Source organism: Sparus aurata, chromosome 17 (genome assembly GCF_900880675.1).
Source record: "Sparus aurata chromosome 17, fSpaAur1.1, whole genome shotgun sequence".
In the NCBI taxonomy this organism is placed as follows: Eukaryota; Metazoa; Chordata; class Actinopteri; order Spariformes; family Sparidae; genus Sparus; species Sparus aurata.
The window spans coordinates 1,265,558-1,277,699 of NC_044203.1; the positions used below are offsets into that span (position 1 = coordinate 1,265,558).

Sequence of the window (12,142 nt, forward strand, 5' to 3'; positions counted from 1 at the left end):
TAAACCTCCTGAACCTTGAATGCCCCTTTAATTCCTCTCAGCAGTTTTAAAGTAAAAGAAAACACATTGTATCATATCTGCTTGTTAAAGCAAACCTTTTTTTAACTATCTAAAGTTTTTATTAAGGAACATACTAAAATTGAGCATGACCATAATGTTCATGGCTGCAACATCCCATTAAAATGTAATAATCTTAATGTTAATTTGGTATTTGGTATTAGGAACTTTGAGATTTTGACAAGGATTTAGATGTTTTTTCTGCAACAAAACAAAAGCAAAATGGAGTTACATGGACGATCACTGTGTTTGGCCAGGTTGAGAACACTGGCAATTTGAGCAATTTGGGCAAAGAAAAAACAATAACCTAGCCAAAGTGTCTGAAGCACATCAATATATGATTTTAACTGCAAATAATGTAGCCATTTTAGCAATTATAACTATGATCAAAATGCTGAGAGTATACTGATACATAAATGTTGATGTTAGCCAAGCAGTCAGAGTGAATTTCAGTCCCACACTGATGAGCAGTTATGCAGTATATATGCAGTACAGTGCTTTAATTATGAAAGGTACAAATAGAGAGAGAGACTCTCTATATGTTTGCCATCTTGGTTCGGACTAGAGGGTGACACGGGAGTGGATTTTCACTCCTGTCCCATCCCGCTCCCACAGAAAAAAATCTTGTCCCGTCCCAATCCCGGGCCAGAGTTAAAAAAGATTCCTGTCCCGTCCCACTCCTGGTAAAATGACTCTGCTCCAATCCCGCTCCCATTTTTTTTTCTTCTTCTATTAGGATCTATTTCAATTCCAGCTAATGTATTCATTTAAATACAGGTTTCAATAGGAATGTATCAAGGTTATTAACCATGTTATTATTATCATGGTCTAAGTCTAATTTATACTTTTTGAGTTGGCTAACAAATGATTAATGACCAGTTGCACTTTGAAAATTAATATTAACTAATGCTGAAGATGACTAAAATATTATTTTCACCACTATTATCCACCTTGCTTGACTGAAAGGCCTCTGGGCGGCCCGGTTCTAGGCATGGGCCTGGGTGGGCAATGCCCCCCAAAATGCTTCTGCTTCATTCCGAAGCTGGGGAAGAATAGTCTGTTAAGGGGGGGGGGGGGGGGGGGGGGGGGGAGAAGAAGGGGGAGAAGAAAAGAGAAGAAAAAAGAGAGAAAAAAGGAAAAAATGAGAGGAAAGGAAATGAAAACAAAATGATTTAGCCCCCATCCTCGCACCTGTTGCATTTAAAATACTGCATATGTAGTTATTGTTTGTAAATTGTTTTCTTTTTGTTTTTAATGAGGAGGAAGCAATGTACACAGGAGCGCCGGTTCGAGTCAAAGCCTCGGCAGGATTAAGTTGTATAATATGCACTGTAGAAGTCTTTGTGTTGCCCTTGTAAACTTTAGATTATTGAAAACATTATTTATAGGACTTGTGTAATATATTTAAATGTTAATACATTAGTATTAAAAAACTTGCACTGTCACGATTTTTAATTATCAGTGTTGCATTGAAGCTCACTATGATTTGCACTGAACTCCACCTAGTGTATACTTAAAAATTCACCATAAGAATGAATAGAACTGAGACAATATCAATATTAAAATTGCAAACCTTATGACTAGGTCTTTGGCTTTTGAACTGGTGTAACAAAACATTGTGGCCTCTGGCAAACTGTAATGGTCATTTTTCACACATTTCTGATAATGTTGTATGTTTAACTCCAATTATTTGACAGTTACTAGTTAGTTGAAAAAATATTTTTCACACAAAACATAACCACAAACCCTTTGTTTTTATTTTAAAACAGATGGCAGTTCTTTTCGTGGTAAAAATATGAACATAGTCAAAAGAGAACATTTTTTTTCACAATTTCAATATGATTCAAAATCATATTGAATGAATTTCCACAAACTTGTGGAACAAGAGGAACAGCACACTGTACTTAAGGGAGCAGGAGAAAGATGATGACACAACATAATGATGATCATTTATCAGTTTTCATCATCTCCAACCACTGCTCTTTTGGAAGAGCCTCTACAGAAGGGCAGTAAACTATGCCTTTGTATTGGCTGTGTCTAGTCTCTGCAGTGCGGAACTGCCCACATTTCTTGCACGTGTTGTGCAGCACTTTACGGGTCAGTTTTCGAGCAGGAGCAGGAGGGGCAGAGGAGAGGTTGAAAGCCAGGGCCTGTGGAGCAGCAAAAAGGAAAGTGCCGTGCGACGTCATGGGAGCCAGCATTGTCAGTTGAGGGCCCAGGACTGGAACAGGGAACAGCTGACACTGCGGACGCGGGTTTACAGCCGCCTGTGTGTAACCTGAAGGAGGAACTTTCCTTTTAAGCCGTGCCTGGCCAACAGTGCTGCCAGGCAGGTGGTACTGGTGAGCTGGGAATGGCAGAGGGGGTGCAGAAGCAGGGCGCACATGAGCAGGGAGGAGAGGGTTAGCTGCTACACCGAAGCGGCTTGGCAAATCCAGCCCCTGCATGATGACTGCGGTGTCCTGCCTCTTCACCCTCTTGTTGTGCCACTGCACCAGGGTGGTGTGGCTCACATCTACCAGCTGCAGGCTGGTACTGGTCATAATTGTCCCATTGGCCAGAATGCGCCACCTAACTTTTCTGTAGTCCTCAAGGATGAGATCCCATCTAGAAACTGTGTCACCCCCTTTCTTCCTGGGACTACGGTGGATGGCACAGAACCTGATGAAGATCATCTCAAGCAGGCGGCAGCAATCTGGCCACTGGGCAATTGGGGCAGGTGTGGTAAGAGCATGCCTCTTCACACTCTCCACCCCTGGAGTGAACTCCTGTCTCTTTTTAGGAGAACGGAACCTCCCTGTGTCCAGCCTGCTCTGATGTCTGGCAGCGAACACCACCCTCTGTTTGTCATATTCCAGCAGGTTCTGCCAAAGAGCAACAATACTGCTCACCTAAACAGAGGGAACAAAATAGCACATTAAAAGATAAAAATATGCAAGTGTGAACATGCATGACAAGACATAGAGGAAATGTAGCAAAACAATAAAAGCTCCTGACCTGCTGGTTTGTGAGGACAAGTGAATTTTGGTTCCTCAGCCCAACTAGATATTCTGCCAAGCTGTCAACCCTGTCCAGGCCTGGCACACCAGAGTCATCCACAGCCTTGCAATACAAAACAAGACAAAAAAATGAAATGAGCAATACAATCTGAGGATAGTAAAATGGGAAACAGTGATTTTATTTTTTTTACACTTTATTATGTATTGACATACCCCGGACTGGTCAGGTGATGCTAGATCCTTGGAGGAGGAGTGCTGTGTGCCAGCAACCAGGGAGGAGATGGCAGGCTGCTGGGTGCCAGCAACCAGGGAGGAGGTGGCAGGCTGCTGTGTGCCAGCAACCAGGGAGGAGGTGGCAGGCTGCTGGGTGCCAGCAACCAGGGAGGAGGTGGCAGGCTGCTGTGTGCCAGCAACCAGGGAGGAGGTGGCAGGCTGCTGTGTGCCAGCAACCAGGGAGGAGGTGGCAGGCTGCTGGGTGCCAGCAACCAGGGAGGAGGTGGCAGGCTGCTGGGTGCCAGCAACCAGGGAGGAGATGGCAGGCTGCTGGGTGCCAGCAACCAGGGAGGAGGTGGCAGGCTGCTGTGTGCCAGCAACCAGGGAGGAGGTGGCAGACTGCTGTGTGCCAGCAACCAGGGAGGAGGTGGCAGGCTGCTGTGTGCCAGCAACCAGGGAGGAGGTGGCAGGCTGCTGGGTGCCAGCAACCAGGGAGGAGGTGGCAGGCTGCTGTGTGCCAGCAACCAGGGAGGAGGTGGCAGGCTGCTGGGTGCCAGCAACCAGGGAGGAGGTGGCAGGCTGCTGTGTGCCAGCAACCAGGGAGGAGATGGCAGGCTGCTGGGTGCCAGCAACCAGGGAGGAGGTGGCAGGCTGCTGGGTGCCAGCAACCAGGGAGGAGCTGGCAGGCTGCTGAGTGCCAGCAACCAGGGAGGAGGTGGAAGGCTGCTGGGTGGCAGCAACCAGAGAGGAGGTAGCAGGCTGCTGGGTGGCAGAAACCAGAGAGGAGGTAGCAGGCTGCTGGGTGGCAGAAACCAGAGAGGAGGTAGCAGGCTGCTGGGTGGCAGAAACCAGAGAGGAGGTGGCAGGCTGCTGGGTGGCAGAAACCAGAGAGGAGGTAGCAGGCTGCTGGGTGGCAGAAACCAGAGAGGAGGTGGCAGGCTGCTGGGTGGCAGAAACCAGAGAGGAGGTGGCAGGCTGCTGGGTGGCAGCAACCAGAGAGGAGGTAGCAGGCTGCTGGGTGGCAGCAACCAGAGAGGAGGTAGCAGGCTGCTGGGTGGCAGCAACCAGAGAGGAGGTAGCAGGCTGCTGGGTGGCAGCAACCAGAGAGGAGGTAGCAGGCTGCTGGGTGGCAGAAACCAGAGAGGAGGTAGCAGGCTGCTGGGTCTTTAAGATGGAGCCAAATGTGGAGGTGATGCTGGCCTTAATGTGCTCCAGGCGGGAGAAGATGTCCCTGTTGTACACAGTAAGCAGCCAGCGACTGGTAGGGATGTCGATGGGCTCTGGAGGCTCCTGGCAGACCACTGGGAAGAGGCTCGGTTGATCCACAAAGTCAGCACACTCCCCGAGATAGTGTGCCAACCGGTTCAGCCATTCCTCCCCATGGTTCTAATTCAGCTGCTTCACCAGTCGTGCTGGACTGTTGCCCAGGGTCCGGTCCCGAAGCAGCCGAATGACACAAATGTTACAAGCATACCTGAAATTAATATTTCATATCATTAATGTGTATATGTAAAAAAAAAAAGTGACAGTGTACAATGAATGTATTGGACCAGATAAAGCACAATGTAAATTGCTATATTTTTCCTGGGCATGCACATTTAAAAATATAAAAAGATAATTCCATACATTACTCATAAATATACTTGGCCAGTAATTATCAGACCTTGACAACATGACTCTCAACTTTCAACAACTTTTTCACATAGTAGTTTAAAAGTAATTAGGGAAAGCCTTGATGATCTTGTTTGTCCTATTTCACCATGAGCTGTTAGAATAAATTGTTTATGGGGTAGAGGAGCTAAGCCATACAATATCTTATGTCTTATTACAAACATTGATCATACGAAAAAAATTCAAAGCTCAGTTAAATGTGTGTTTATAATAAATATAAATTTCAAAATAGTGTCATGTGTTTAAACAGTTACAAGGTGATTGTATTATTGTTGAATAGGCATGTGAGCAGGAGCTGGCACAAGACAGATGTGGTAATATCATAGTGCATGTATATCATAGCTACACCTGCATTTAAGTTATTCTGAATGATGTAGAATTTATTTATGTAAATAAGTTTGATTTTGTCTTAAAATGTAATTTGTTTTTATTGTTGCACTCATTCGTTACATGTTTATTGGAGGGTAATTTCAGTGGTGTATGAGGTTTTAAAATCTGCTTTACTCAATTGCGGGTCAGGATCAGCCGGAACAGCTTCTGGTGCGGCAAATCAAGCTGGTCACGGACAGTCTGACTTGTTGACAGATAGTTCAGAGAACACACAGTGCACCTCAGTGTCTCTGTCACCATCAGGTAGTACCTGTCAACGTCAAGGACCTTCCGAGCCCTTTTGTGGACACCGTAGCCTGTCAGCTGCTTTCCACAAACTGGGCAGGACACCCTCACCTTCCACAGGTGACATGGCATCCATACCATCAGCCGATGTGTAAAGAAGCGGTCGGGTGTCGGTGTCTGGTGGTAGATAAGGGCAGGAACAGGGGGCTCATACCACAGCTTCAAATCTGTCCGTAGTTTGCCAGTCTGAAACAGTGTGTTAGCAATCCATCTCTGGTCCTGCACAGGGATGGTCTTGCTCATTTCATACGGCAACCAGAATGAAGCTGCAGCTCCAGAAGCGGCTGCCTGAGCTCCTTCAGACTCATCCTGTTAAAAACACATAAGAATGCCATTGTTGCATAAATAAAGGACACACAAAATGACAACAGCAGGGGCAAACCAATGAATAAAGGCTAAACTCACAGAGGCTGCTGCCTGTCTGGTGGGAGCAGCAGGGCTGGGTGTCCTCACAGAGGCCGTAGAGGGGGTCCTCATAGAGGATGGAGCAGGGCTGGGTGTCCTCACGGAGGCCATAGAGGGGGTCATCACAGAGGATGGAGCAGGGCTGGGTGTCCTCATGGAGGCCATAGAGGGGGTCATCACAGAAGATGGAGCAGGGCTGGGGGTCCTCATGGAGGCATAGAGGGGGTCATCACAGAGGATGGAGCAGGGCTGGGTGTCCTCATGGAGGCCATAGAGGGGGTCATCACAGAGGATGGAGCAGGGCTGGGTGTCCTCACGGAGGCCATAGAGGGGGTCATCACAGAGGATGGAGCAGGGCTGGGTGTCCTCATGGAGGCCATAGAGGGGGTCATCACAGAAGATGGAGCAGGGCTGGGGGTCCTCATGGAGGCCATAGAGGGGGTCATCACAGAGGATGGAGCAGGGCTGGGGGTCCTCATGGAGGCATAGAGGGGGTCATCACAGAGGATGGAGCAGGGCTGGGTGTCCTCATGGAGGCCATAGAGGGGGTCATCACAGAGGATGGAGCAGGGCTGGGGGTCCTCATGGAGGCATAGAGGGGGTCATCACAGAGGATGGAGCAGGGCTGGGGGTCCTCATGGAGGCCATAGAGGGGGTCATCACAGAGGATGGAGCAGGGCTGGGTGTCCTCATGGAGGCCGCAGAGGGGGTCATCACAGAGGATGGAGCAGGGCTGGGTGTCCTCATGGAGGCCATAGAGGGGGTCATCACAGAGGATGGAGCAGGGCTGAGGGTCCTCATGGAGGCCATAGAGGGGGTCATCACAGAGGATGGAGCAGGGCTGAGGGTCCTCATGGAGGCCATAGAGGGGGTCATCACAGAGGATGGAGCAGGGCTGGGTGTCCTCATGGAGGCCGCAGAGGGGGTCATCACAGAGGATGGAGCAGGGCTGGGGGTCCTCATGGAGGCCATAGAGGGGGTCATCACAGAGGATGGAGCAGGGCTGGGGGTCCTCATGGAGGCCATAGAGGGGGTCATCACAGAGGATGGAGCAGGGCTGGGGGTCCTCATGGAGGCCGCAGAGGGGGTCATCACAGAGGATGGAGCAGGGCTGGGTGTCCTCATGGAGGCCATAGAGGGGGTCATCACAGAGGATGGAGCAGGGCTGAGGGTCCTCATGGAGGCCGCAGAGGGGGTCATCACAGAGGATGGAGCAGGGCTGGGTGTCCTCATGGAGGCCGCAGAGGGGGTCATCACAGAGGATGGAGCAGGGCTGGGGGTCCTCATGGAGGCCATAGAGGGGGTCATCACAGAGGATGGAGCAGGGCTGGGGGTCCTCATGGAGGCCATAGAGGGGGTCATCACAGAAGATGGAGCAGGGCTGGGGGTCCTCATGGAGGCCATAGAGGGGGTCATCACAGAGGATGGAGCAGGGCTGGGGGTCCTCATGGAGGCCGCAGAGGGGGTCATCACAGAGGATGGAGCAGGGCTGGGTGTCCTCATGGAGGCCGCAGAGGGGGTCATCACAGAGGATGGAGCAGGGCTGGGGGTCCTCATGGAGGCCGCAGAGGGGGTCATCACAGAGGATGGAGCAGGGCTGGGGGTCCTCATGGAGGCCATAGAGGGGGTCATCACAGAGGATGGAGCAGGGCTGGGGGTCCTCATGGAGGCCATAGAGGGGGTCATCACAGAGGATGGAGCAGGGCTGGGGGTCCTCATGGAGGCCATAGAGGAGGTCATCACAGAGGATGAAGTTAGGCTCGGGGTCTTCACGGTGGATGGAGGAGAAGGAGAAGGGCTGGGAGTCTTTCTACATACTAAATTTGGCTTTACTGAGGCTGACTGTGCTCCACCAAATCGTGATTTAACGAACTGGAAGGAGAAACAATAACAACAAATTAATTTCAGAATGCAAAGCATAAGACAATTCATACAAGACATTAATAACTGCAACAATATTCACCATAGCTAAACAGGAAAGACCGCTGGGCTAAATGATCACCACCGGCTGAGACTGAGGCCACAGGCTGAACATCAGCAGGCTGCTAAAACAAGAGGATTATGACATGTGCTGTAACAGCAACAGCATAACAGCAATGTAAACAGACATGCAATATTTTTCTAATGCTCACCTTAACAGTGTGAAAGCCACAATTACAGGTCGTGGATCCTCCAAAGAGAGTGGTCTGTCCACGGGCCTGCAAGGGGCATTTCTCAATCTGAAACAATCAGAATTGTATGCAGCCTAGAGTGAGACACTTTCTGCACCAACAGAATGAATATTTCTCATCTAGTGATATGCATGGTCATGAGTAATAGGTGGATATTTTGCTGCACTTTACTTACCTTCTGGTAGAGGTCAAAGGCTTTGCACTGCCTTGGGGATGGTCTGTTGCCTCCTCCAGCAGGCCAAACCCCAGAGCTGGCGAATGATTTCAGCCTCACCATCCACTCTCCCTCTCCCATTGCCTTGTGGCTCTTTGGTTTAGTGCTCATCTGAAGACAACATGGAAATAATCACAGTGGTTACATCTATGAATCACAGCATAAACATAGTGTGCTGAACAAGTGTGCAAGCAAGTCCTGTGAAATTCCAGTCTTTGTGCAATTACAACATTTACAGACTGTATTTTTAGATGACTGCTAAACACCTTTATACACATTAATCTTTATATTACAATGATGTGCTCACATGTCCTGTGCAATTATCCCTTACTTAACGCACAGTAGCTGCAGGAGCGACATTAGCTAACGTTCACACTGGTTATCTTAACTTAGCCACCGCTAGAAAGACGTGAAACAGGTCATCAATATTGGACTAAATGATGGGTTACTTGAATCAGAACATTCGGAATTTAATGACAACATAAATATATAGTTATACACGAGTGTCTCCATTCATCGTAACATCGGTACCACATAGCTTATAACGTTAGTAACGTTAGCGACGGCTAGCTACGATGAATGAATGACAGTTGCTGCTGGCAAATCGAAGGACGAAATCATAGAATTAGTCGGCATTACGACTGGAAATATAACATTGCTGACCATTTGGTCTTAAAATGAACACAATTGAATGTACTTACTGTAAATCGGATGCAAGTTTGTGTGCGCTTCGAGATGGAGGCAAGAGCGGGGTCACGTCTTTCAAAAATCCAGCGTGACCAGAAATAAGCGACGCGATTGGCCCCCCATGACGGCGGTGATTGGCCTCCGTCCAATCTTGACATTAGAAAAGCAGCCCCTTCATAGGTGGATTTTTAACAGACTGTCCTGACTCAAGTAGCGCCGGCTGACTAATCACTCTGTTCCCTGTCTAGCGTTATTCAAAAGCTAAATGACAATTTAGTCTCTTCAATTCCTTCACATCTGCTTAAACAAGAATCTGATCACTATTTATATACCACATACAAGTCTCTATATCACAGTCATGGTTACCCTCTACAGTCACGAACTTTTACATCAGTCTGCATTCTTTTGTAGCAAATTTCTTATTCAGATGTTAAAAACGTGCATGGTTTGAAATAATATAAATCTACCTAATTTTTTTATTTGATTATTTGTTTGCAAAAGTTAAAAATGAAGCAATGCCTTCTGGGAATTTCAAGACTGAATCGAGTGGACCGTGTCTGTGTGGTTGTTGGAAGTTGGAGATTGAAAATTGGAAACTGACTGAGATTAAGCTAGCAAAAAAAAGAATCAAGGCATCGAGCGACACAAGGGGTGAGCGGAGAAAAGAGAGGGAGAGAAATCTGAGAGCACTGTAGGCTGACGGTGAAAAATGCTGCAAACCAACTGATTTGTTTTTAAAATCAATTGCAGCTTCATCTAGAAGAAGTAAACATGGATAACGAACGATGGCAAGACATTTTTATTATGGAACGGCTGGCTCTGATGATTTAGTTTTTTTTTATGCATTGGGGTTGTGCATTCATATGTCCATGTTTTGGTGCACATGTTTATAGCATCACTGGGGCTCAAAAGTGTGTGTTCTTTCCGTGCGTCAAAAGTTCTATCTGCCAGTTGCGCAATATTTAGATTTAGATTCCATTTAATATTAGATAACTAATTCTAATTGGGCATTGATAAAGTTGTCCTACATCGGGGAGGTGGGCTTAAAATGTAAAATGCTAATTACATTGTAGCTTCAAATTGAAATAGAAAATATGTTAGTAGACTGACATCAATCATTTGTTGGCCACAGAATTTGTTTTGTTCGTCAATCCAGAAAAAGAATTCCCGTTAGAGCTTTGCCGATGGAACCACGGCGAATCTGCGATGCTTACGTCTGGGTTGGCATCATAGACTGGTAGGCATACAAAAAAAACGTCATCTCTATGGCACTCAAAACAGTAGCAGTTGGTGACCCATCAACATTTTCCTACTGCCCCCCCAATCAAGGCAGTCTAGAACCGGGCCTGCCTCTGGGTCTGTCAGGGCCAGGTGGGGGATTTCTCTCCTCTCTCCGTTTCTTTAGTTCCTCGTTTTCTTCCGCATGATTTCTCACGTGCTTGAACAAATCTGTAGTGTTACCACTGTATTTTACTCCCTTCTTACAAATGATACAGGTTGCCGTTGTGTCATTTTCGGCCTGAAAATATAACCACACGGCTCGTCTTCAGCTCCGTCTCTGTGTTGTTGCATGCTGCTGGCTGAGCTGCTTCAGTGCTGCTCCGCTCTGTGAGGAGCGGCACTTGAAAGCAGCGGACACAGACAGTAGTGTTGTGACGTTCACGAACGAACCGATTCTATTGAACGGCTCGTTAACATGAACGATGGGATCCGAGTCGCAGCTGGGAACCGTTCTTTTTTTTTTTTTTTTTTTTTTATATCACTGTGTGCTCCTTCTTTGCTCCTCCCCTGAGTGGGACAGAGAAGTTACGTGGGGAGGAGCGCCACCCAGCTGCACGGTGCCTATTAGATATGCAAATGTAGCATGACGCCACCTGAGTTGTGCACGCTGCCTTCGCGCAACCCCCCCCCCTCCAAAAAAGAAAAAACAGAAACACGTGACTGCCCTGCCTCGGAGAGCAGAGCAGCTGCAGCGGTCTTAACCCTCATGTTGTGTTCCGGTCAAATCTGTCCAATTTAAAAGTTTTATCTCTGAAAAATGTCCCAAGACCTAAGAGTCCATGACTTTGTCCACAAAGAGGATTTCAACACACAAAATGAATAGTATTTATTTGCATACAATTTTGTGTATTTTATTCAACTTTTGTACACTCTTGGTGTCTCCGGTCAAAAATGACCAGTCATTAGAAATGAATGGGGGAGACTACAATTAGTGTAAAAAACCGATCTCAGGTACATCCTCATTTGTCATATGGACACACACATACATGCACACACACACACACACACACACACACACACGCACACACACACACACACACACACACCTTGGTTCCCAGGCAACCACCACGGGAACCTTAGCCCAGTAGAGTCTCTCTCCCGCGGGAACAACACCTGTTCTCAGAAAGTTGTTGGAACATTGTTTCAATAATAATAATATTGAACTTTTCTCGCAGCTTTGGTAGCCTATATAAATGCTTTTTTGAGGCCTTGCTCACAGTTCATTGTGTGGCAGCACCATGGTACGTCGGTATACCATAAGTGAGGATATTGATTACATATGTGATCACCACACTGGTGAGGAGGAGAGAGGCCAGGAAACTGACAGTGAGGATGGATTAGAGGAGGAAGTGTCAGAAGATGAAGATGACACAGAATATAATCCAGACCAAGAATTAACTGATGGGGAGGAATCCAGTGATGAAGAGGATGGCCATGCTGAGGCTGCTGTCACATTCAGGTCAAAGAATGGGAACTTATCCTGGTCTCCATCCCCACCTGAGACCCACCTAGACCTTTGACCGGGAACACGACTAGTGTTACTTTATGTGACTGTATAAAAAAATTAAATGGTTTGAACAAAAACAAATGTCCTTGGTAACTTTGACCCTAAGTAGTCTTTGATAAACAATATACTGTGTTTCATCTGATTATTTTTTATAGTCAAAATAATCCAGAAATTCCAATTCAAGATGTATACGCTCAGATCAGTGAGGTATACAGGCCATAAATAACAAATAGAAGTTCAAAACTTGTAATGTTCACAAGAA

The 12,142-nt window shown here is 47.2% G+C and overlaps 2 protein-coding genes across 4 annotated transcripts; both read right to left on the reverse strand.

Annotated features, from left to right (window-relative positions):
• Window positions 1-1,792: 1,792 nt before the first annotated feature.
• LOC115567157 (uncharacterized) lies at window positions 1,793-6,230 on the reverse strand. Its single transcript, XM_030393460.1, has 5 exons — window positions 6,021-6,230; window positions 5,568-5,924; window positions 3,270-4,655; window positions 3,055-3,159; window positions 1,793-2,948 (listed from the first exon to the last, which is right to left on the reverse strand). Exons 1-5 carry the CDS (start codon window positions 6,228-6,230, stop codon window positions 2,004-2,006), a joined length of 3,003 nt encoding a protein of 1,000 aa, XP_030249320.1. The 3' UTR covers window positions 1,793-2,003.
• A 275-nt stretch (window positions 6,231-6,505) lies between these two features.
• On the reverse strand, window positions 6,506-9,500 carry LOC115568023 (vegetative cell wall protein gp1-like). 3 transcript variants are annotated; one of them, XM_030395057.1, is made up of 4 exons: window positions 8,367-9,500; window positions 8,153-8,239; window positions 7,984-8,062; window positions 6,506-7,892 (listed from the first exon to the last, which is right to left on the reverse strand). In XM_030395057.1, the coding sequence occupies exons 3-4, from the start codon at window positions 7,984-7,986 to the stop codon at window positions 6,603-6,605; spliced, it is 1,293 nt and encodes a 430-aa protein (XP_030250917.1). In that variant the 5' UTR covers window positions 7,987-8,062; window positions 8,153-8,239; window positions 8,367-9,500; the 3' UTR covers window positions 6,506-6,602. The 3 variants fall into 3 exon arrangements, with proteins under 3 accessions (XP_030250917.1, XP_030250915.1, XP_030250916.1); XM_030395055.1 differs by lacking the exon at window positions 7,984-8,062; XM_030395056.1 differs by having other exon boundaries at window positions 6,506-8,062.
• Between the last annotated feature and the right edge of the window lie 2,642 nt (window positions 9,501-12,142).

What these genes read in the sequence shown, in the direction of transcription:
- LOC115567157 (XM_030393460.1), bottom strand. Translation starts at nt 6,230, where the DNA reads ATGAGGACCCCCAGCCCTGCTCCATCTTCTGTGATGACCCCCTCTATG. An exon ending in TTGACAGGTACTACCTGATG is followed by an intron (nt 4,656 to 5,567) that starts GTGACAGAGACA and finishes CAGCTGAATTAG; the next exon opens with AACCATGGGGAGGAATGGCT. An exon ending in TTGTCCTCACAAACCAGCAG is followed by an intron (nt 2,949 to 3,054) that starts GTCAGGAGCTTT and finishes CCCTCTGTTTAG; the next exon opens with GTGAGCAGTATTGTTGCTCT.
- LOC115568023 (XM_030395055.1), bottom strand. Translation starts at nt 8,516, where the DNA reads ATGAGCACTAAACCAAAGAGCCACAAGGCAATGGGAGAGGGAGAGTGG. An exon ending in CCTTTGACCTCTACCAGAAG is followed by an intron (nt 8,240 to 8,366) that starts GTAAGTAAAGTG and finishes TGATTGTTTCAG; the next exon opens with ATTGAGAAATGCCCCTTGCA. An exon ending in GTGGCTTTCACACTGTTAAG is followed by an intron (nt 7,893 to 8,152) that starts GTGAGCATTAGA and finishes TTCTCCTTCCAG; the next exon opens with TTCGTTAAATCACGATTTGG.